General features: G+C 39.0%; 1 protein-coding gene across 2 annotated transcripts; it reads left to right on the top strand.

Annotated features, from left to right (window-relative positions):
- The first annotated feature begins 52 nt into the window (after positions 1-52).
- On the top strand, positions 53-25,218 carry LOC144629307 (RNA-binding protein 5-like). Of its 2 annotated transcripts, XM_078487534.1 has the most exons (28): positions 55-151; positions 453-588; positions 1,104-1,656; positions 2,291-2,461; positions 3,282-3,348; positions 3,665-3,738; positions 4,163-4,258; positions 5,112-5,184; positions 5,523-5,564; positions 6,104-6,147; positions 7,076-7,192; positions 7,367-7,479; positions 10,203-10,404; positions 11,176-11,209; positions 12,009-12,038; positions 13,545-13,717; positions 14,666-14,745; positions 16,490-16,560; positions 16,782-16,819; positions 17,383-17,517; positions 18,695-18,839; positions 20,421-20,593; positions 20,854-20,928; positions 22,642-22,742; positions 23,203-23,266; positions 23,798-23,863; positions 24,274-24,369; positions 24,840-25,218. In XM_078487534.1, the coding sequence occupies exons 2-28, from the start codon at positions 557-559 to the stop codon at positions 24,864-24,866; spliced, it is 2,892 nt and encodes a 963-aa protein (XP_078343660.1). In that variant the 5' UTR covers positions 55-151; positions 453-556; the 3' UTR covers positions 24,867-25,218. The 2 variants fall into 2 exon arrangements, with proteins under 2 accessions (XP_078343659.1, XP_078343660.1); XM_078487533.1 differs by having other exon boundaries at positions 53-588.
- Positions 25,219-25,747: the final 529 nt, after the last annotated feature.

Below are 25,747 nucleotides of genomic sequence, written 5' to 3' on the forward strand. Positions count from 1 at the left end.
GAAACGCGGCTTGGTAGCCAGCCCTGCTAGTGACTTAGTAGCCACTCCTTTCCATAAAGCAGAAAACGACAGAAAACAACCCTCGTGTGATCTTGTGTGCAGTGCACTAATATTTTATTGAGATTATACAAGTTTTGCACACATTCGAAAGGTTTGTATTGTATGATAGACAAACTGCAAGAAAAATTTTTAAGCTAACTCTTTATCCACAGGGTTTTTACAGGCAGTGACTTTCGATTGGCTTTGGAAAGGTCACGCTTGCTCCAAAGGATCATTTCGAAAATCACCCGCCATGTTTTTGGAGTTATGGCATCTTTTTCTCTGCGCCTCTTTTTTCGTCGAAACCACGTCCATTTCCTCGCGCAAACAAGTGCTATCCGCTCCGAACGAAGTTTGGGATGCTGTTTTTCTCAGTAGATCGTTTTACTGAACGTTTATCCTCATGTTTGCAGGTCGCTAGTGGTTGAAAGTTTCAAGAGTTTCTACATGTAGGTTGTTCCTTCGTCTGCAGTTCTACGTTAATCGGTGGTCAGTTCCCTGATCAGAGGCTAACAAAATGGACAATAGGCGGGAAGACACCGCTGAAAGGTTCTGAAATTCATGTCTAACTTAATTCAATTTTGTAGTGTGATTGTGTATTAGTAAAATACGCTTTATCCCTACACATACATGTACTACACACGTTGATAAGAATTATACCGATCGAAGTGAGTATGATCAATTAAATATTCCATCATTGCCGTTATCGTGACGTGTGACTATCACTGGTCTTATGTATGCCAAAAAGAAAGTAACCTTTTGAGGAGATACATCTCTTTTGCTCTACACACTGGGTTTTTGGGAAAACCCTAAAGGCAGACTCTGACCTCTGAACTCTGACCCCAGGGCAACGTGTTGTCGATGTTTCGCTATCTGGGTTACATCAGCTTTTGGTGAAGAAATTCTTAGAGCAATCTGGTAGGGAGCATCCGCTCTTTCAAGTAGGTGTTGAAAAGGTCAAAACATCAGCGTTTATTTTGATATTCCTGAGGTGAGTAAGATCGATATATTTTTTGTTCTGTTATACTCACTCCTATCATCCTTGGTTTGAAACACTGATGTAGGATAACAGATGACCCCAGTGATCTGAGGCGAGGTTCAGACTACAGAGGCAGTGACCGAGATCTGGACACAAGAGACCGCAATCTTGAACGCAACATTGGTCGTGAGCTCAGCCGTTTTAGGGATGGTAGATCTGACAGAGATGAGAGGCGCAGAAGTCCAGATTCAAGGCGTCGTGACGCTCCTGATCCTTTTGGTCGTGATAGAGACTATTACAAAGAAAGGGCTCATGAGAATGATCGCGATAAAGACAGGAGTAACAGAGATAGAGACAGATACAGATCTCGGGATAGGGATCGGTATGAACGTGATAGCCGCGATAACCTAGATCGGGACAGGGACCGTTATGATCGTGATCGGCAAGATCGGAATCAAGATCGTAATGGAGCTAGAGATTATGGAAGATCCCGGGATCGAGACTACGACAAAGATCGTGATCGTGACAGAAGTTATGATAGAGACCGTGATTGGGACTACGACAATAAAGAGAGGGCAGGAAGTAGCAGAGAGTGGAGCCGGCAGAGGAGCAACCCTGACGACTATTACAGTGATGAAGTTGTACACACGTTCCTTGTTTTTGTTGCATGGTTTTTATGTGATAAAAATTCTAGGTGTTTTTTTCTGCAATTTGACATTAAAAAAATGGCATTTTCAGTGCTTTCAAAGTCAAAAGTAAGGCTTTATATTTAATTATGAACATGATTAATATTTTTTTATATTTTTTTTTCATTTGGCAATTGTTTGTATGGCACTGGAAAAAATTGCTTTGAAGAAGTTACCGTACATACAGTACATGACTTTTTTCATATTTCATATTTTCGTCTTTGTTTTAAATTGGTAAATACACTTGTACAATGTAACTACAATTTTTAGAAATCTAGAAACTGCAAAATATTCTCTTTCTTTACATTGAGATATCACTTAATATGCCTTAGATAGATTTCTCAAGTTTTGACAATAATGTGAACGCAGAATTTTTCTGTTATTGTAACCTTCAAATTCGATGACAACTTAACATCCATTCCAAGTTTCTTCAATATTCCAAGATCTGGCACTAAATTTTACAGGTGTAACACTCCACAATCAATACCAAGAGATAAACAAGAGGAATCCTTTGAAAACGTGGGCACCATACGTTTGTTGTTTAGAATCACAATTACAATAAATAATCATTGTCATTAACAAACAGCATGATCGCAGTGATCGAGACAGAGACTGGGGTGACAGAGAGCCATCTCGCAGCAGACACCAACAGAGGGACAGAGATTTTGATGACAGAAAGTGGCAGGACAGTCGTCAGGAAGAGCCCACTAATGTTGTTATCCTTCATGGACTTGATAAGGATTTTAAAGAAGAGGATGTGAGTTTTTTTTTTACACCCGCTTTCAGTGTTACATGCATAGCGCCTTTCTGAAATCTGCCAATCACAGCCCACGAGCATGACCTTCTGACCTTGTGGGCTCATTTGCATGAAAAAACAATGGTATACATTGGTTTTGATTGGCTTATTTCAAACAGAAGTCGAAAGACGCTGTCGGAAGATGATGTCGAAAGATGGATGTAGAAAGATAGCTATGCACGTGACACTGAAAGTGGGTTTAAATTATTAGTAACCTTCCAGAGCTGTGCTCTAGCATCGCCCGAGTGCCACAGGTGACTTTTTTCTTTGGGCGTCTTGTATAACTTTGCTATCATGAAACCTCTTAAGATCTGGGCACCTAAGATTTCTAACATTAGAGCCTTCAGGCACCTTGCAATCTTGGGATCTCTGGATTACAAGCACAGTACTGTAACCACTAGGCCACCTTCATCTCCCTATGTAGTGTCCATTAAACAATTAGACAGTGAGCTCGAGGTTTCTATCGGCTGATAGTTTGTGAGGGGCGAAGCCCCGAGTCGATAGAAACCAAGAGCGAGCGGTCTAATTGTTTTAGCATAAGTTAACCCACTGACCGATCTATTAAACTCCGAATATCGATAAAAGTGATTTATTGAAGGTTTTAATTTAGAAATTAAGCGAAAACTAAGTGCACGCTCTGAGAGCCATCTACCGATCAATAGATGGCACCTGTGTAGCCAATCAGATTGCGCGATTACCAATAGACAGTCAGTGTGGTTATGCAAAGTAGTATTAGAAGTTTCTCGAATTTTAAATTGCAATGTTTGTTTTCTGTGAATAGATGATTGAAGAGCTACAGAGGGATGGAACAGAATTCTTGGATCTTAGAGTTGTTCGTCATAGAACTGGTAAATATCGCTACACTGTAGTTGCTTCATTCGGGAAGTTTGGAAAGCACTCAAGAAGGTAGAGTTGCTCTTGGCTGTCGCCTCAAGCAACTCTTACACATCTTTCATGCTCCAAACTTCTGGCGTGCACCATAACTCGATAGTGCACACCATAGCATGAACCGATTGTTAAATTTATCATTATAAAATTATTTAAATTTGAAAGGATAATAATGCCATCCAAGGGTGATTGGCAATGCCTGTCTAGAGTCATTTCCATGTTATGCCTGCTCTGATGAGTCAACAAGCTGTAATAATGTCATATCATACCTTGTAGGTGTTTCCAGAGGGTTTGGCTTTCTAGAATTTAAAAGTGTTTCTGATGCGCAAGACTGGATGGAGCGTCATAGGGTATGAACATGACTATGCACAGTATTTTAATTTATAAATGCACAGTACTCCGTGTCAAGGGGTCTGGCTACAAGCCTGGTTGCATGTTTGTATTTTGTTAAACTCATTAACAATAGATGGACTTGGGGAAGGTGCCCAGAAAAGATGGTGGAATCACGAGCATGAGTCGAGTGTGTAGGGTAACCATGACAACCTTGTGAGTGGCAACCACCAGGCACCCAGGGGTTACAAAATGTTTTGAATTGTTATTTCTCCCTTGTCTTATAAAATTTGGAATTTAGGCATAATTTAAAACAATTCAATATCAACTTATCGTAAGAGTGGAGGTTCCCTGCTATCAACTAGCTGTACTGTACCTTTTATATATTATTGTCTACTATTCTAGTTACACAACTTTTGTTCTGTAACTTTTCAACCTGTTTAGGGTCGTTATAATGTGCGTGGACACAGGGTTTGTGCTGATTACAGCAGGCCTAAAAATACCTCAAATTTAACAGATAAGGACTGGATTTGTAGTAAGGTGAGATCAAAATAATGTAGAGATGCTTGTACATTTACACATAAAAAATAGCATATGATTTTGTAATTTTGGATTTTTCTTAGAGTGAGATTGGATGTTCCTCTAAAGTGATTTCTAGTTTGTGTTACAGTAGAAACCCAATCTCTCATACCTCTACAAGAAGAAGAAGAAACAAAAATTGCTTTGAGGAATTGGGAGGTTCAAGAAATCGGATGTAAAATTACAGTAAAGTACTTTCCAAGGGAAATGAAATTGGTTTGTGGAATAAGGAGTTTTGAGAAATGGAGGGTTTGAGAATCAGGATTCTACTGTGGTGTGATCATGCCAGTGAGGGTCAACCTGAAAGGAACTTTTGACGTTTTTGACAATGTAAGGAGTTTATTTTTTTTTTTTTTTTTTTTTTTATTTTTTTAAAATTTTATTTGATAAAATTAAAAAATTTAAAAAAAAAAAAGAAAAAAGGGGACAATTTATCTTCAAAGCCAAGTTAAATGTGAATAAATGATAAGTGAAATGGTGACTTGGATTAAGTGAAAATAAGAACCCAGTATATGACCTCACTCATCATGAGTCCCCTATAGCTCAGTGGTTAGAGCGTTCCAATCGGTATTCTGGAAGGTCATGGGTTCAACTCCCATTGGGGAACTTGGAAATTTTTTTTTACTTGTATTTGACTTGTGACCACTTCTCCACTTATTTTCAAGTTCAATGTTGCCAACAATAATCTTTCGCCTAGACGATCACACTAGACAAACAACCAATACTCCTAGTTTCAAACAATTATCTCAAACAACTTCTTCTGTGATAATAATAATTTTTTTTGTATTATGATGCTCATTATGTTTACACACAGTGCGGAGGCCAGAACTTTTCCTCCAAGAGACGTCTTTCTTGCTTCAAATGTGGAGCAGCAAAAGAAATTGCAGGTCAGTAAGACAATGTTGCCTTGAATTCTAATTTAGTGTTGTAATTATTTATAAATAAATAATAATTTTAATTAATTAATATCTTGGGGGAGGGTGCAGGGGATGTGCACCCGTCCCTAAAATGACCCGTTAGTATTCGTTTTTTTGCCCCTGGATCCACCCATGTCTGATAAAAGTCGATAAGAGACACAATAATGTGATCTTTCAAGGGAAAACATACTCTAACGGCTTTCCCTTAAACAGTTAAAACACACAGCTGTTGAACAGGTTACAAATGGGCACATAGATGTGCTGTGTGCTGTAACTTTAAATTATCTTGAACTGTATTTCTTTCTTAGATGGAGGAGAGGATAAGGAGGTTTCAAGTAACCCATGCAAAGGTAAAAAAATCCAATAATTTTTAATGTAACAATACTTGTTTTTGGTTCATTCTTTTTGGTTTTTTTTGTGTGTATGGACCATGTTTAGGTCTTGCCATTTTCTTTCTCAAAATAATGTGATTCAAACACATACAACTGGCACATTAAAGAGAACCGTAGTGAGAATACTTTGAAAAGGAGAGGGAAGGTTGGGGGGGCTAAAACATTTTAATATTTACGGGTAGTTTTTTCTCATTCTCTGCTAATTTTTTTAATCAAAAGTTTCTTATTTAGCTACAAGCATAACATAGCTAGCTAGAACAGGTTTATTTTAATTTACTTATTATCTGCGGGTGTTTACAGTATCTGTCATTCTTTACTGGGTTTTTTTCCAAGCAAGCAAGCCAAGATATTTTATGTATTGTACTATGGCTGATCAAAATTGGCAGGTTAATTCTGCAGTTATACAGTGGGAGCAGTGAATGGTTAGCAATAAGTGAATGAATAAAGAAATGTTATGACTAAAAAAATTATGTTTTTTTTTTCTGATCATGTTGTAGTATTGATTCTGAAGGGTCTGGATACCATTACTCATGATGAAGCGGTAAGAAACTACAGATTGAATACTTGTAAGGAATACATTTAGTAGCGATTAAGACGGAGCAGTTACTTTGCTGCATGCTACTTTGTAGCATGCACTGCTCACTTCCTAAGGATTATTCATCATACAACAAGATTGTCTTAGGGTTTAATAACATGTTTCAAACATTTTTGTTTCATGTGGTCTATTTGATATTTGGTTTAAATTTTTCAAAGGGCCAGTTTTATTTTTATTTTTCAGTGTTTCATATTCATTATCATAATCTGAAACAGAGGGAAAAATTAAACTGGTTTGAAAAATTTTAACCCAAAAATAAAATTAAGCAAGATGTAGGTTGATTTATGTAGGGGAAGTGGTCATAACAAGTGTACTCGACAAGGACCCACCTTGTGTAGGGGTAGGGGGGTTATGCAAGATACCACCTGTCTGATTAGCCAAAGGGATAAAATTTATTGGCTTCAAAATTTGAGTGAAGACTTTGATATTAGGTGTGCATGAAGCTTGCATTGCTGAAGAAATGGCACAAGGATGTTTGAATCTTTTTCTTAGTTTCTACTCCTGATAGCGTGGGATATACAATCAAGACACCATCTTTTAAGGGGGGGGGGGTGGGGTTATATGAAGAGACCACCTGTCTTTTTGCAGAGTGATGGGTCCTGTCTGAGTAAAATAGTTTTGACCATTTCCCTAGTAGAGTTGTCATACTCTGTTAGCTTGTTGCATGCATATAAATACCATTTTTTGTTGTTCGGCAATCGGCCCTAAAAATAGTGTAAAACTCTTTTCAATTCTATTTAGCAACATTTTAGTGGGGTAAGTTTGTTTTGCAGAAAATAGAATAGTCAGAGTTAACTGAGGAAATGATGTCCTTCAAGATGGTTGTCATGTGCTAATAAAAATTATAAAATTGTTTTGTTTTTTTGTATTTTAGATAAGAAAGGCCCTTGTGGAGATAACAGCCCTTCCAATCTATGACGTTCGTCTTATAAGAGACAAACTGACTAACACGTCCAGAGGATTTTGTTTTGTGGAGCTTGGTTCAGTTGAGGTGACCTCATGTGGTTTTGTGTTTTCAAGATCAAAACCATTAAAATTAGTAAAGTGAAGTAGAAATTGTATGAATGTTAAGAAATCAATTCAACTTAAGTATGGCAGATCTTTTCTTTTGTTACAATGAAAAAGTCTAAAATTAATTTCTGATTAAATTTGGTTTGTTGTACAGGAAGCAAGCCAGTTGCTAGAAATCATCACCAACGTGCATCCATTTTTTGCCATTGATGGCCGAATTGTTACAGCATCTTACGCCAAGCATGACAATCCACCAAAACAAATGAGGTCAGTTAGTTGAAGGTGTTCTGATCTAAGGTATTAAACTACAAAATGCTTACTGTGGTAGAGGATCAAGAAGCAGTGTGCTAATGGTTAGTGCACTGGACTCCAGATTGAGTGCTCCAGGTTTGAGCCCTGTCTGCGGTCATTTGTTGTGTTCTTGGGCAAAACACTTTTAAAACTCTCACAGTGAGTCTCTCCTTCCAGGTGTATAAACAAGTACTGGAGAACTTTATGTTGAGGGGTAATCCCTGCAATGGACATAGCATCCCATCCAGGGGAGAGTTGAAATACTTCTAGTCACTTAATGCTGCAGAACCTGGGAGAAGCTACAGAAAAGGACACGTGGCCTTCAATGCAGACCTTACCTTTACCTTAGCTTACTCTGGTAGCATGAAGCAGCATGGAGTATTGCTAATTACTCCTCCTGGATGGGATGCTAGTCTGTCACAGGCTACCAACCATATTTTTGTTGCTGGTAACATTTATTCTCCTGGGTGAAGAGAGGATGCAGCTGTTGCCTTGATCTAGCTATGCACCCATAACAAAGTTGCTGCTTGTTGGTGAATTATGCCAATAACAGACAATTTCACTCATAACATTGAGGCCCTATCAAGTATACTCAGGTGCAACATGTGTTTCATATAATATAGCAAACATGAAAGGCAGCGTTTCATCAGGATATTCGAACACGGAGAACAGGGTTGAAAATATGGCGTGCAGTGGAGTATTTTTGACAAAATTCAAGGTTTTTGGATACAGCTGATGAAATGTTTGATATATCTCAATCAAAACCAAGTTAAGGGAAAAATAAAATTGTAAAATTCTATGCTTATTAAGACCGGGTATCCAAACCTCCTTCTTTCCGGCCCTATCCCCCACCAGGGGGCAAGGAACTAAGAGATCCAAACCTCCTTCACGGTTATGATTTCCTTTGTTTTAATTTGATGAATTATTAATGAGTTTGAGAAGTTACAGCCTTTAATGACGACTTGTATATTCCAATCCAGAGTCCAGTGTACAGTACCGCTCAAATGTAAGTTGACAGTCTCGACTCGATCCTCGAGACTCGAGACTCGATCCTTGAGACTCGAGACTCAAAACTCGAAATGTTCGAGTTTCGAGGATCGAGTCTCGGGATCGAGAAACAAGGCGGTCTCGAATATTCATAACTCGAAAGGCTTTTGAGGAAACGATTTATTTCTCGAGGAAAGAATAAAAGCCGCTCGCACCTCATGTACAAGTGTATCGCGTCCACATTCAGCGCATGAAATATAAACCTTCCCCGACATGTAACATTCGACAGTACGATATATTCGCGCCGATCGTAATTCCGTTTACTTACCTAAAAGTACTGACACAAACTCGTCCTTGAAAGCTGTGATCGACGACTTAAATTTAGAAAAGGCCGTGAAAAGAACGTGTAGTTCAAACTTGTGCTCTCCCTTGTCAACCCGCCGTAAGTGCATGTTTTCAACCACGAAGATATTTCAGTCATTGATTTACACGTTCATCCTGAGTTTTTGCAAATAAAACTACAAATTTAATTTCTTTCACAAAATGTTCTGTAATTCAGCATCTGATGCGAAACGATGTAAATGCCACGAATCTTGTAAGCTGAGCCGTAGAATAGCACCGACAAAATCGCGCAAGCAAGTTTCAGACGCCTGAATTCAGACGTCTCTTTCTGGTCGCTACTGAAATTCAGACAAGAGTTTCCGTAAATAAAACCGTTTCTTAAATTTGAGTTGTAAAAATTCTGTAGACGGCAAACAAAACATTCCACGTGAAAAACATCAAAGCCGTGAACCCTTCCGTAAATAAATGGCAAGACAGACTTGTGTCGCGCCATCGCGTCTAGCTTGAAATGAGCGTGTTTTATTTTTTGTGAATTTGGCATAAAATTCTTAAAACCTAAATGCTTCTTGAATGAAACTTGTCTTCATTTATAACACAGATATCGGCGTTAATTATTATTACAGCTTTAGAGAAGTTATACAAATTTTGATTTTTAAAGCGGCGCAGTTATAAAAGTTGGCAAAATTTGCATATGTCAAAAGTAATTTGAACCCTTTCGAATAAACTCCAGTGTAAAGAAATGTAACAACGCCTGCATGCAAGTATCCAATTTAGATTCTTTCATACACACGTAACTGCGTTTTTCAAAAGAAAACTAAATGAAAGAGTGAACTTTAAGGTTTAATATTTGTATCCTAAATCATAACACAAACAATCGTATGCGTGACATTGCACACGTGCTTCATGTTTGTCCAATTAAGATGGCCAACGCAGGTTGTATTTGTCCATGTTGATTCGGCGGGACCACACTAACTCCAACTCGGTTACTTCTGGTTCGATTTGCCCTCAATTCATTCACTATCAACGGTTTCGAGCTCCTATTTCGAACTTTTTGGGACGGTTCGAAATATTAAATGCCCAAGCGTGCGTTGTTACAGCAGAGATGACTGATGAGTAGCCGGCACGCTGGCTTTGACCATAGTACAACACTCGAGAGTGCGGCCCGCTTAAGGATCGAGTCTCTAGGCTCGAGGATTGAGTCTCGAGTCTCGAGGATCGAGGCTTGAGGGACTGTCAACTTACATTTGAGCGGTACTGTACGTAGCATTAGGCCACCCTACCGTACCTCCCACTGTCTTTAATAGTAAGGCGACTTTATAACTTCAGGAGCTGTTCAAAAGTTTGATTTGTCTGTTGCATTGTGTTTACAGTGTGTCAGTAGCGGCAGCTGCCATCGAGCAAGCACAGTGGTCCCAAACAGCCACAACCCAGCCTCAACCCCCGTCCAGTACTGCAGCTGCTAATGCCATGGCTCAAGCACAGGCTGCCGGCTCCATGGGCACTGTGGCAGCAGAGAGTTATGCTGCTCCACCCCAGACGTATGACGCAACGACCACAGCTTATCAGCAACAGGTAAGAGAGTGATGTTATCTTTAATTGAACTGGAGGGGTATTAAAAAGAACTCGTGATCATAGCAACAGGTACACAGGGCTGTAAATAATTTTTCTCTTGAATGGACATGCATCTGACTATGTCACCATTTTGATCAGACAAAACAAAAGTGAGGTCGGACATCATAGAGCAGTTTTCACTTGAGTGTCGAAAGTAAATAGCGTTTGCTTTGGTTTTGAATTACTACGCTTAGTAATTGGCTTAAAAATCTCGCGCCACTTTCTCAGCCAATCAGAACTAAAACCAAAACCAATCGTGACTCGCTCGCGCACGTTTTCCCGCGCTTTATAATAATAGCATGTAGCTGGCTTTGTGCCAGCTACATGTATTTGCTTCGAGTTTTGATTGGTTCACTGGATTGTCTGTGTCCTTTGTGATTGGCCAGAGTAATTACTTTGGTTTTAGTTTTACGACACTCAATTGAAAACTGCTCTATTACAGTATGAGAACAGTATTAATGCGTTGTTAATGCAGAACATTGGTTCTTGCACTGGAAAGCAAAAAAAGTTGTCCAGATATTTTGTCCAACCACAGTTGGAACTTTCATTGGATATTGGCAAATTGTGGTCGGCCAGTGTCCAATGTCAGACTGTTATTTGCAGCCCTGGGTATGTGTGATTCATGGTTTTATTTTGTATGAAGAGATTGTCATTTACCAATTCAATTGCTTATTTTAGTTTGAAATTATTGTTTACTAGACAAAGCTTTCTCTGTTTCTTTCCTTTCTCCAGTATCAACAACAGATCACAGCCCAGTCTACCACAGGTACAAGATAGTAAAACTATAGTCAGAAATCACATTTTGGCAGCAGGTAGTTTATGAATGAAAAAGTTCAACCAACCAACGACAATTATTTTGGTTAATCTTTTAACCCTTCACCTTCAATTTGATGCAAGGGAAAAAATCTTTCACTTTCAACTGATGCTAGAAAAGAAAGAAGAAAAGCTGTTCACTTTGATGAAACTCAAACTGCAACTGAACTCTATTATTTTAGCACTTTATTATGGAATTACTGCACTTGCTTACTCTGGTAGGTTGAGAGGTACAGTGGCCTAATGGTTAGTGTGCTGGACTCTGGATCAAGTGGTCTGAGTTTGAGCCCTGGCCAGCGCACTGTATTGTGTTCTTGGGCAAAACACTTAATGGTACCCTCATAGTGCCTCTCTACACCCAGGTGTATAAACGGCTACGGGTCAACTTAATGCTGGGGGGTAACCCAGGTACTGTACTAGCATCCCATCCAGGGCTCCTAGTTGCATGCTACAGAAACCAGGAAACCAGGATAAGCTCTGGCCTGATGGCCTACTAGGCTCGTGTGCAGGCTTTACTTTATATTTACCTTATAACTTATTATTAAGGATTGCTTTAAAACAAGAAGGTTAAAACCTGGGTTTAGTGTTGATTGTGACAAGAAATTAACCTACTTGCCCTTATTGTGCATTATTTTAACTAAAGTGAGTAAAATTGGTTACTGGTAATAAGGAGAATTAATTTGTAAAAATATTAACATAAATTTGGCAACATTACATTTACTAATAATTTTGTTTACATTCATTTGTGTTAGGAACAGGGAGTACAACTGAACAAGCCCAAGGTAATTGGTTTTCTTTGTTCAGTGACATGATATTTTTTAACTGCATGAAATGTTAATGTGGAAGACATGAAAGCTGAATGGTTAGTGCTCTGGGCCGGTTGTTCAAAGCACAAAAATTATTAAGCTATCTCAGGATTTGTTCAAATTGGATATTGGTTTTGTGACTTGTTTATATTTTCTGTCCTCCATTTTTGGTGTCAATTAAACTCAAACTCAAGAAAACAATCATAAGCAACAAAAACCCATTTATACAAAAGATATTGACCCTGGATCAGTCTTTAACTCATGTTTGTCACAACAAAAATATACAAATTGACCATGTTGCTTGTATTTGCCCCCGCAGGGTTTTGGCCCAGAGGCCAAAACCCGAGGAGGCACCCTAGGACTCCCCGCGTGTATACATACAAGGACAAAGAATATTTGTTGAAAAAGTAAGAAATGTGTTTGTAATGGGCGAAGCGTTCTCGATTTGACAAAACTAGGCGCGCACGGTCGTGACGGGTAATATTTTAGCAAGCGCGCACGGTGGTGTCGGGTACTTGCAACCACGAGGTCGCGTTTGGTCACCTTCGCGTTTCGAGCTTCGCCATCTGCTAGCAGCGTTTTGTTTTCCGGTTTTGGCCTACGCGTGTTCACAGATTTGTTCGAGCGGTTTCTCTGCTTTGGTTGTGTTAAGTGATATTTGAAGCAAATGTTAGTAATACGTCGAAAGATTTCGAGCAATTGGTTTCGTGTTCTTGGCTACGTGCCGGCTAACTATGTTCCAAGCGTTACATTTGTAAGGTTTGCTTTCGGAGGTTTGTTGTATCGTATACAACTTACATCTTACAAGTTACAACGAGTAATAAACAAACGCGTGAACTTTGTCATGTAGTACAAGGTACAACGTAATTCGTATCGCTAACAAACTGTCAGATTATTTGATCCAAAGAGTGGGTTGTTTTCTCGAATCTTTGAATGTGCCATATTTTGTTACTCGTGGAATTTTTTAGGCTTTTTGGCCTGGAAATTATTGTAAGTTTATTTTGAATGTTATAAGCCCGGGAATAAGCTTGTGTGTTGTCATCACGAATAATGTGTTATGTGTTATTTCCGCTAGGTGTTATTTCCGCGCGCTAGGTAATATAATTCGACTTGAACTTGTGAATATTTTTAGGACGCAACGGTGTCACACAACAAGAAATTCCGCATGACACAGTAAAAAAGAAGCCTAATTGTGCAGTCCATCGGCATTAATAATTAAAGGCGACAAAAAACAAATTATAAAAAGGCGGGGGCAGCTTTATAGTGAGAACTATTACTAGTTTAATAACTCCAAAGGTATTTACAGCAATGAAGTCTCCAATATCTCATTTGAAAGGGCACAAAAAATAGTTTCTAAAAAAATATTAACTCCTTCATGAAAACTATCTTATCAGGGAAATATCAAGGAAAAGAAAGGGAATTTTGAAAATTGATGTCAGTGGCTTTAAGCTATGGCTGGTAATCAGTACTTTTTATTCTTAGTTGCCACAGCACAATATCAGCAGCAACCCTTACAAGCACAACCAAGTTCAACTCAAGCACAACAGCCTCAGGCGTATGCTGCCCCACAGTCCTTTGCAAACTATGTTTACGATCCTACGACGGGCTATTACTATGATTCAACCACTGGCTTATATTATGATGCAAATACTCAGGTATCACTGCTTAATTTTATTATTGCATGACAGCTGATGAGAGGTCCAATAAGTAAAAGCCACCCAATATTAATTTTTCAAGGTATTGAACCAGGTAACGTTATATATAGCAAATCGACAAAAACGCTATTCCACCAGTGGCGATATCATTTTTATCCACACATGAGTGATACCATTTTTGACCAAACAGCTTGCAGTACCGGTACTCAGCTTACAGTACATCTTTGATATTGGAGATCCATGTCAATTTACAAGGTATCCACTGACCAGTATCACATGATCATAGCACAGGCTCAGGTGTACATGTAGAACTCATCGAGGTCATGTGTTTTTTGGAAGTTGTCCACTGACCAAGTAATGATTTTTCCATTGAATCACGGGCTCGAGTCCTATTTAAGGTTTATATAATACAGTCAACTCTTTCTAAGATGGACACCTTCGGGACCGGCCGCAGCTGTCCGTCTTAGAGAGGTGTCCGCTCTGTAGAGAGTCGAGATAACATGACACCAGTAAATTTGAGATAATAAAGCTTAACCTTTGCACAATGCAATACGACTAAAATAATAAAAGGACCGCATTTGCTTGTTAAAGCAAAAATTGAGAGCTTCTACATCTATCCTTAGGGCGCAGACTAACTTTGCTTTTGGTCGATTCAAAGTTTTGAAACTTGTATTTTCACTAATTAAACACGATAATAAAAGGCTTCTCAAGTGTCTAGTTAATGATTTCAAAGTGTCTGTTGTCCATCTTAGAGAGGTGTCCGTCTTATAGGGAGTTTGATTACAGTAAAATGACTAAAAAATGGCAGGAACCATCACCAGGTGTCCGTCTTATAGAGGAATCTGCTAGGAGAGAGTTGACTGTAAACAGAAGATTACATGTTGATAGTATCTTCGCTAATCAATACCTTATTATTTTATCTCATTTTGACTTGTCCTGTTTTTGCAGTATTACTATAATAGTACAACTAGCCAGTATCTTTACTGGAATGCGGAGACACAGCAATATGTCCCAGTAGCAGCTGATGGGTAAGTTCAGTGCTGATATACAACTTCTCTCTGTACATGTACAATTTTTTATCCATTGTCAAGCATACTGGTATTGACAATAATACAAGCTTGTCAATATTATTTTATTTTGGATAGTGTATTGATGTATATGCCAGAGTTCTAGATAAGAGGGAGTTCTCAGGTCAAAATTCAGACAAGGTCCACTATCTGACCTGAAAAACTGACACAAAAATTTCGAATAATTTTGTAGGAACAGTGGAAATTTGACGTGTTGGAATTCCTTGTTGACACCTTACAGTGTAACTGTAACCAAACTCTCAAACTAACATTAAAATGTATGACAGTCAATAATTAATAATTATTCGCCGAAGGCGAAGTTATTCAACAATAATCACAGAGCCTGAGGTGAATAATTGTTTCAGTATAATTTTTTAGAGGTGATCATCAAGAACTGCAAAATAACGATGGCAAACAAGATTAAACAGCAAACACAAGTGCTTGCTTGCAGACGGTGTAAACGAGTTTAAATCATCGATTGCAATCAGAATTTATTTAGTTAAAGCAATATAACAGAACAAAACAAACACTATGAGAAAGGTAGATGTCCGGTACCTTTGTATGATTGTTGATGACTTCTAAGCGAATGTGCGAATCCTCTCAAAAATGAGTAGCTCCGGTGAGAAGAGAACTAAATAATGTTTGCTCAATTGATCTGACTGAGTTTCTCATCGATCGCCAAAACCGTCGTGTTTATGATCATTTCTTATGCCTTGAGAACAATCTGTTAAAAATATTTTCAGTCCAAAAGCTTTGTAGTCATTTTTCAAAATTCCCAACGTTTTAAAAATCCATGTTTTAGACTGGTTTCTTTCAAATCAAAGTAATTTTCATTCAGCAAAAGCGGCCATGTTTACTTGCCTGGATGTCAAAGGTGGCATGGCTAAGAAACCAAGCCTTCAAAGCTATAATCACCTCGCGCGGGGTGAATATAACCTCATAAGCCGAGCTTCTCGACCAATCAGAATGCTTCAATTCTTATAATCACTTCTGAAATTATACTAATAAGAATTAATCTTCTGGTATTTAGGCCTATAGCATCAAACATAAAATTTTTCAAAAAAAAATATTGGAAACATTGCACAAAATTATTTTTTAGAAGTCTGACAAATAGGCAAAATATTTGGGATGACCCTCATCTCAACATATACATGAAACTACTCAAACAGCATTTATCATGAGTTATCACCCACCATGCCTAATGAACTCATACTAAAGAACAATCTGACTTTTTTTGCAGTCTGTTAGATGCTCTTTTCTTCATCCAAATGTTTTGTGAATAAAAAATGTGATATCAGTTTCTATAGTCTCTATGAATTAACATAATAACAAAGGATCGTCTGCAGCCTTTGCCAAGGATGTCGTTGATGAGGAACTTAAGTTACGAACCAAAGAGAGTGCTGCCCTCAAATGCGAGATCAACGCCATCTACTATCTTTCTTCCAGAAACTGGTCCTTTGTCAAGGTTTGACTCGATTTGCGCAAAGGTGTTCACTTGAAGAATTTGTGATCCTTTGTTATTATGTTAATTCGTAGAGACTATAGAAACTGATATCGCATTATTTATTCACTTTGCCTTGAGAATGGTGTCACGATGACGCCGAAACGTCGGCTTTTAACGTTAATCTTTGCTTGTTTATGCTTTAAGAAATCATTATTGATCAAATGTTTTGTGTCATAACATTTTCTCTGCTTTTTTTTCAAGGAGTGTGGCTGCATTATCTACTTCAGCAACTACAGAAAATGCTGCAAACAGTGAAGCAACAATGGCAAAAGGTACTTTGTTTGTTTCATGTTTCCAAATGTACAAAATTAATACCACGTAATTGAGTTTTTCAGAAATTCATTTATTATATAACAAATTGAACTGAGACAGGTTATAAGGATAAATAAAGAACCTTAGGCAAAAAGAGAAACAAATTCTCCCAAGCTGACTCATAGAAATAGTATGGCAAACTGTAAGGAGATTTAAGATGCTGGTCACTGTTGTTTTGCAGAAAAACAGAAGAAGGCCAAGTCTCTGCAAGCTAAAAAGGTGTGTGTGCTTACTGATAAGTGCCATCAACCGTTTTCGCACTAAATATGGTTAATTTTTCTGAGATAACAAAGAACACATGCTAATTGAAAACAGATAATACATGTGATTTGATCCATCTTTGGACAGATAACATCGATAACCAGATGTATCGATCCTGTTTACATGCTAGACAAGAAAGCATCAATAACACCACCTGTTCCTCGAACTGCGCCGTGAAATATGTTGATGCATGACTTGTTTTATCATTTGAAAGAGTTTCAGGGCTTCAGGGCTCAAGTCCCAAAACCCTGGTCTCCAGGGCACTAGGACTCTGGGCCTAGAACAGGGATTTCATCTTTGGCAAACATCTAAAGAGCTTCAGGCTCTACAAAAAAATAATATTAGGGCTCTGCCCAGTAAAATTACTGGGCTCCAGGCACCGCAGCAAAATGTTTATGACCCCAGGGCTCAGCCCCCAGCACCTTCCTCACTCCCCCTTTGGGACCTTGCTGGTTATATGATATACTGAGAAAAGTATTGCATAACCATTATTTTTTATTCCATACGGTATTTTATTTCAGATTGCAAAGGACATGGAAAGATGGGCTAAGTCTGTGAATGCTGCAAAGACACAACTTGATGATACCAAGAAGGGAACTGCGGCTGTTGCCTCAAAAGCAGAGGAAACTAAATCTGAGACAGATGTGTTTAAAGTGGTAAGTTCAGATTGTATGTGTACCAGGTGCAAATAAGGTAACATTGTTTTACCTTTGTTTGTGATTCACTGTATTTTGGGGCAGTACTGTTTCTTTTCTTCGTCTTGTTTTACGTCATCTGTTTCCGGTACTTACTTATGGACAGGAACCGGTATTGTTAACAATGACAAAATGAGATCTACGAGAGTGGCTCGGGGTAACCTGTGTTACATCCCCCCCATTAGGGAAAATACTTTTTTATCATTTATTGCCCATATGCTGTTCAAAGTGGTGCTACCTTTCAAGTCTATGGATAAAACCCTAGTGTGTGACAATTTAAATGAAAGCTATTGAGCAGAACTTTATGTGGTACTGTTAAACATGCTGTTCAAGGTTGTCCGACACTTTAAGTCTTCTAGTCCAGTCCCTGAACTCTCCCTTTCGGGCGCCCTTTATAGGGGTTGAACCCAGGCGCGCAAAGAGAGAGTCCAGAATAACTTGCATGTGCATGCGCCAGTTTTTCCCCTAAATTGGGGAAAAAAACATATTTGGCAGCACTTTTGAAAATGCGTGCGCACAGATGACAAGTTCAACTACGCGACTGTGTAGTAAAGCAGGATCACCGCAATAACTTAAAAAAGCCAAGCTTGCCAGTTAGTGTCTACTAAAAGCTGATGGCCAAAACACAAATCGCTATCCGTCAGCTATTCCTAGTATTTTGTAGCTGTTTATTGAATTGGTTTTGGATGCAATTTAGGACATTTTTTTTCTTGCATTTATTCGCGCGCTTGGTCGCGTAGTTGAATTCGTCATTTGAATGAGCATTTTTAACCTAGCACGTGCGTCTCAAGCAAGTGACGCCTCACTCCTCATTTCTGATTGGTTCGTTCTGAGCATGCGCATGCAAGTTATCCTCTCTCTTCTTGTGCCTGAGTTCAACCCCTATAAAGGGTGCGCAGAAGGGAGAGTTCAGGGACTGGACTTTAAGTCTTCGGATTAAACCCTAGTGTGTGACCATTCAAGTGAAAGCTATTGAGCAGTACTTTCATGCGGTACTGTTTATTATGCTGTACAAGGTGGCTTTAACTTTTAAGTTTGTGGATAAAACTCTAGTGTGTGGCCATTCAAATGAAAGCTATTGCAAAGTACTTTCATTTCATTTCACATGCATTATTATCATTGTCTATTTTTATTCCAGCCATTCGGCCTCCCTCCTAAACCTTCATCGTCACTGAACATAGCCAAGAGTATTGCTGCTGGAATGCCAGCGGAAGTCAGGGATGATGTAGCAGCGTCCAGTCCTCTCGCAGCTTTGACCATGACCAAAGAAGCCAACAAAACAGGTTAAACATGCTTGTTTATCTTGTTGTATCGTTTTAATTTATTAGCTTTTGGTTTCTAAGCCAGTTGAACCTCTATTATGCAGTCACCCTCTATAAATCAAATTCTCGGAAATCGCTCCCAATACTTTACCTCTAGGCGTGGTCACCGTTTAGACTTCTCTATTGGCCAGTTATATTTCATCGCTACTTCAATTAAACGGTCAACTAGTCAGATTTCAATACAATATTTTGACACAACGATAAGCAATGCCCGTCCAGTTTCACAAAATTAAGGTACGGGACCATAAATCCCAGACGATTATACCGGTAATTGAGTTTTTCGTTTCAAGTTGAATATTACGGCAAAACTGTTATCAATTTTGTTATAACAAAGACGATTGCCTGACGAACAATATTAGAAAATTTGATAGCTAGGAATGAACTTCTTTAAACGTGCTGTTCATCATATTTTGCATTAAGCCGGGTTTACACGGGCAATTTTTATGTGACAAATATATTTGATCGTGCAGATGACACAACAATTATTTGTCAGTAGCCCAAAGTTTTGTGCACCAGTAGTGACCCTAGACAGCAGAGATACGCACAGATATACGTGCGTGACAGCAGAGATACGCACAGAGATACGCACAGAGATACGCACAGAGATACGCACAGAGATACGCACAGAGATACGCACAGAGATACGTGCGTGACAGCAGAGATACGCACAGAGATACGCACAGAGATACGCACAGAGATACGTGCGTGACAGCAGAGATACGCACAGAGATACGCACAGAGATACGTGCGTGACAGCAGAGATACGCACAGAGATACGTGCTCACGGTGTCCAGTGGGAGATTGGGGACCACGATGCTGCCGCAATAGTTGCCACATTTTATGTGACGAGTCGTCTACACAAGCGAATTTCGTATATGACAACTTTTATTTGTAACATAAAAGCTAACACGCCAGCTTGTCAACAAATATATTTGTCACATAATAATGGGCCAATTTTTCCCATCTACACGAGCAAATATAATTAATTTTATTATTAATTTTAATATTAATATTAAAATTGCTCGTGTAAACGCACCAATAAATGTTTCCATGTGATCAATTTCGCATTATTGTCCACATTTTGCTGTATTACATGTCACAAGGATTTCGAAAATTTTTGGTCTAAACATTATCTTTGAACATCTAAAGGAATATATAACCTTAATTTGCGGATAGAAATCAGGCTACGGCTATAAATATCGATATTTCGAAGACGCGCGGAAACAAATACCTGATTCCCTCTATAGCGCGCGCCTGCAGGGAATCACGGTAGTTGTATTCATCAAACCACGCGCGAGACTCGGCAACGATGCAGCGCCTAACGTTTTCAAATTGCAATCCGTTTCCATCCGTGCCATCCGCAGCCAAAGATGCTCGTTGACAGTTTCAGTGCTTTAAAATAGCAATTTTTAATAAAATTTGACTATCATTTTTAGGTTTCCCGCGACACAAATATAAATTTTGGCGGTTCAAAAATCAGTTAAAATTCCGTGGCATAGTCTCTTTAAGAGACGTTTGACTGTAGCTTGTGTTTTATTCCAGAAACAGCAATAAGTGGTATAGTTGCTGAATATGGAGAGGATGACTCTGATCCGGAAGAAGACATTAACGATAAATTTACCGACTTGAGTATCATGGCTTGCTTGCTTTGTAAACGGCAATTCCCAAACAAAGAAGCTTTGGAAAGACATCAGAAGTTTTCTGACTTGCACAAGGTAACGAGGTCTCGATAAAAGAGGTGTAACGTTTTGCTGTCGCAAAATTTCTTTGCTAAACCAGAGGCATAAGGAGCGGTATTAAACAATAGTCAAGTCAAGGAATGGAAAGCGCGAGCGAGCGTGCGAAGGGAAGGGGTTTTGCAAAACGATTGAGATTGTAGGATTGATATTCGAGATTGTAGGATTGATATGCATAGAAGTGACCTTATATTCTGACCGTCTGTGTGAGCTTGAACAGATTTAATTTTATTCTGCAGCAAAACTTGGATATTCATAAAAAGATGGGAATGACCGATGAGCAACTTGAAGCTTACGAGAGACAAGAAAGAGAGGTTTGTGTTTTTGTTGGACTGTAAATGAATTCCGCATATCTAAGAGGGATTTAAATGAATGACTGATAATCGATTATTGATTGATGGAGCAAGCACAACAACATTACAGAGTGTTTCACAAAACTTTTGACAAGCGGTTTGCGAAGTTCGTTTGAAACTTCCGAAGTTCGCCGCGAACTTGGGAATTTCATTACGTAGTTGTCAATCAAATTGTGAACTTCGAAACGAAGTTGCGAATTTCACGTGCGACGAAGTTTGCAAGTTGCGAAGTTCGAATTGCTTTCAACGAGACAGTTCCAAGTCTTCCGTCTATTTTCGATTGTAATGACAGACTTGCCGAATTGTATTGCTGTGTTTAGGGGCAAAAAGGACGAAAAACATAGCAGCTAATTTTTGAATTACTCTCAGCGAACGGAATTATTTACAAGTAGACTTCAGCTGAAACGTCTCACTTCGGATCAAGTCGATGTGATGTTTTCAAAGAAACTAAGCTTACCTTTCGATGCAAAACACTCGCTGATGTATCAAGTTGATTTGCTGCAGGAAGAATCACCGCTCCCAATTAATTCGAGGTATTTAAGACTGCAGAGCGAAGAAATATTTGTGAAACTTAAACCAGCGGAGAACTGCAGTCGAAGGTGGAAATGCGCAAGGTAAGTTGTTTACGTATTTTTACCACCGAGAAGTTTCGTTCGTTTTTGACTTCAGTCTATGACAATTAATTTTCTTTCTATTATGGCATTTCAATCGAAAATAGACAGAAGACGTACTTGAAAGCAACTCGAACTTCTCATCTTGCGAACTTAGCTGCACGTGAAATTCGCAACTTCGTTACGAAGTTCGCAATTTGATTGACAACTACGTAATGAAATTCCCAAGTTCGCGGCGAACTTCGGAAGTTTCAAACGAACTTCGCAAACCGCTTGTCAAAAGTTTTGTGAAACGCTCTGTAAGAACCACACCACAAAGCAACAAAGATGGCTTGTTGCTTAAAAAATCAATTGGACGGACATAGAGGTGCCATCTTATGGAACGCTGTTTCTTCATTTAATACGGGCTCCCAATTTTCGGCTTTTCATCTTAAAATAAAGAAGGATAATTATGTTAAAGAGCATAATTTTAATGCCCAGTCAGTTCAGTCACTCCCCAGACATTACCACGACTCTAAATGTTATTAATTGTTATGTAATTGTTTATTTTTATAGTAGTTACGATCCAATGTAGGATATTAGTATTTAGCAGTAATTATTATCAGTATCAGTATTTAGAAATGTATTAGTTTATCAGTATTAAGTAATAATTTAGTTTAGAACTCGACCCCACATGCATTGTGCTTAAAACCCTTATCGTGTTTAAATAAAGGATATGATGATGATGATTGGGAAACATTTGAGGTATAATGAAACATGGCAAGCTGCAGAAACAAAAATGAAAGCTTAGGTTTAAGTAAAATGAAAGATAGAAAGTCGTCGACTGATGTTTATTTTTCACTTTCAGCATTAGGGACACGTTTATGTAATTTTGTACCCTGTGAACCAGAGATTCTCTTCTCTTTCTGCTTGGAAACAGACGAGAGATCAGCCCAAGGCGGAAAGAGATGGAATATCTTATTTCACAAGATAAAAATTTCGCTTTATTGGATCCAAAAGGGGTATGTCACGCAATCGCCCGGGTGTGATTCGATTCGTTTGATTTTTGTTTTCTTACCTACAGAACAAATATCGTGACAGAGCAAAAGAGAGAAGAGAGAAGTATGGACAACCAGAAGCACAGAAAGTCAAGTTACCCACAAGACGAAGAGGTGGAGGAAGCGTGTAAGGAGAAAAAATATTCTTATTTTTGGAACGAAGTATTAGCACACCCGACTGAAAGTCATTGTTGGGATTCAACAATTCGCTACAGTGCAGACTAGACAGGAGATTTGTTTTTCTTCCACCCTTGGTACAGTAGTTCCCAAACAGAACCTTTTTTTGTCTACGCGCAGGCTACGCAACCCGAGAGTGTGAATGCGTTGAGTGGGACTGGGGAAAGATTTGTGCTGGCGAAGCGAGCGAGCCTCACTCTCGCACCTCCAGGTTCATTTTCTTTCGTTTTTCGTTTTTTTTTTTTGGAGGGGGGTGGGGAGGGGGGGTGGTGGGTTAAAGAGGGAGTTCCTGTTCTTCGTGTACTTGTACAGGGCCGGCAGTCCTCTCAGTTTCGAGAATACAGTTGCACAGGAAACCCAACATCTGTAAACTGTGTTGTCGGTACTTAACTAAGCTGATCTTTCTACAGAACTTATGAACAACCTCCAGTCGAGCGGATTGGCGGAGAGAATATCGGCAATCAGATGTTGAAGGTAATAAACTGAAAAACTTCTTCCAACTACAACAATTATTTGTACCTAAAAAAAAGTTGTCTGCCGACTATTGTCAGCTTTAGTTTAACTTTTTTCGTTTATACTAGAAGAGTATAGTTGATAATGATGACTTTGCAGTCAGTGACACGTGCATACTCGGAGAAAAAAAATCCGAGTACTCCGAACAGGAGTCGCAACTTTGACCTCCCCGTGGCTAGTCCAAATGCTCTACAACCAAGCTACAGAAGACTCGCGAGACTTAGGCCATTTAACTAGGTTCGTTTGTCCAACATCCTGCATACTGCTAGGACTTGAATGTTGATGAGTGGCATATGCACAACTGTAGAAATAATTTATGATGGTATGGTTTAAGCCTGGTGAATAGATGATAATGAAGATAGTGCCGAAACTCGGGGAAAAAGTACTATTTTCTTTTTATTGTATTTTCTGTTGCGCCTACAGTTATGTTAATTTCAATTGCGTCACAGCCAAATAAGTGCCACTAACTCGTCTTTTTTGTTTTAACATTAGGCAATGGGCTGGACTGAGGGGAGTGGTCTGGGGAAAGAACGTCAAGGCATCGTTAACCCCATTGAGGTACGTATCGTTAATAAGTGTATTTTTTGTCACGTGTTTTAATTTGAAGAACGCTTGCACGGTAGTCAACTTTTCGACGCATTAAACCAAGTCTCGCACACTTACTTAATTCTTTTTGTGCCTGGTGAATGTTGGATTGTTGGATCGGCAATGGCAAGGTACTCCTAAAAAAAAGTCCCCGGTTTAAACGCAAACTTCATTGGTCAAAATATTGTTTTCCTTTTCGCACCGTGATGAGAAGGGAAAGTGTAACTTTTTAAATTTTCTCCTGTCTCCTGTCTTTGCTCTTACCAAGCAAATGTTGCGAAGAATTTTAAAACAAACCCAGGCAAACGGGCGAGCCGCTAGGGTAACTCTAACCACCAAGAATTAAAACGTTCACCTTATTACCTCGATTTTTTTTTTGTTAGGCAAAGATGCGAAGTCAGAATGCTGGTCTTGGGTTGAAAGGAAGTAGTTATGGCGCTTCATCTTCAGATACCTACCGAGATAAACTCAAGAAACTGGTTTGTTTTGCATTTACTCTTCAATTTATTTCTTTGCTCAAACATCGATAAAATACGTTTCTTCTGGCGTTACTTCTAAAAATCTAAGAGTACTTCAAGGCAATACACCTGTGTATTCCCAATACTTTGCTTTGATGAATGGAAGGCTTGCGATAAACGTTTTGATTGACAACTTTTGACATTTGTCTGTTGGCTTCCCGAATTTTACAGTTAATCAGAGAGCAAAGTTTCCGCACGTGCAGTTTATTGGCATGTGTCAACTTTGAGTTCCTGCCTCCAAGCATAACTTGGTTTTTGAATGGAAAGCCAAGGTGTTTCCAAAAGTTTGACGTAAAATTGCACTGCGTGTTATTCCCATTATAGATTAAAATGACTTACTAGAGTAAAAATCGAACCCTCTGTCTTTCGTAAGCTTCATGATTTAATGAAAGGAGTGTTTATCGTTTCTGAGACTTTTTTTTTCTTCACAGGCAAGGTCGCGCTTTAACGACTCGTAACATGTGGACAAGAATTGTTTGTTCATGTTCATAGAACAAGTTCGTGAAGCCCTCCGCACGTCGAAAAAATCGATACTCGCCCATAAATTTCTATGAAAGGAAGATGACGAATAACCAAAGATGAGTTCGTGAGCAGCTCCGTTAATGGACAGCAAAATCTTGCTCCTTTCCTCGCGAAAGTTTTCTGTTTTTGTGGGCAAACTTGTAAGATTTGTTGCTGGTGGTGTTCTCATAACATCGGTTTTGTAAATTATCGCTGAGAAATGTGAATATCTGTCTCCAATGCCGTCGACGTGTAGATGAGGATGGATCCTGTAGAGAAATAATAAAATTATTTTAATAAACAGTGAAATAGCGTGCTGTTTTTGAAGGTAGACTGCAAATGAACATAAATGACTGGTTACTAGTCTCCAGGTTGAAACCCTGGGCCCCAATTTATTGGGTTGTGGACAGAGCTTCTCTCCACCCAGTAGTTAAAATGGATACAGCGAACTGTTTGGGTAACCTAACAAAGCGGCAAATCTTCGTTAAACAACTCGAACAGTTTCCGAGTTTCGTTATCCAGTTAAAACATTGCACGGGCACTCACGGTTACTCCGATAGCATGATGTAATCCATACTAAGTCTGGTAACTTAAACAGTTTTGCTTTCATAGGGCCGTTTATAAATGAACAGCCTCAATTCTGGTTAACCCTAGGGATAATCCGTGATTCGCGCGCTTGGAGGTTAACTGGTTCAATTTTTTTTTCAGTTATCCAACCCCACCCTGTTACCCCATAAAAAGCCTGCCCGCAAGCTTCACCAAAACTCATCCAGCGAGCCGATTGCGTATTGCGAGATATAAGGTTCTAACAGTGAGCGCCATAATTCCTGTTTGCGTT

This window comes from Oculina patagonica, chromosome 10, assembly GCF_052425735.1.
Source record: "Oculina patagonica isolate OP01 chromosome 10, crgOcupat, whole genome shotgun sequence".
In the NCBI taxonomy this organism is placed as follows: Eukaryota; Metazoa; Cnidaria; class Anthozoa; order Scleractinia; family Oculinidae; genus Oculina; species Oculina patagonica.

Coding starts and splice junctions, on each gene's coding strand:
- LOC144629307 (XM_078487533.1), top strand. CDS start 557: ATGGACAATAGGCGGGAAGACACCGCTGAAAG. Junction 13,718..14,665: donor ATTATGATGCAAATACTCAG/GTATCACTGCTT, acceptor CTGTTTTTGCAG/TATTACTATAATAGTACAAC. Junction 20,929..22,641: donor ACGAGAGACAAGAAAGAGAG/GTTTGTGTTTTT, acceptor TCTTACCTACAG/AACAAATATCGTGACAGAGC.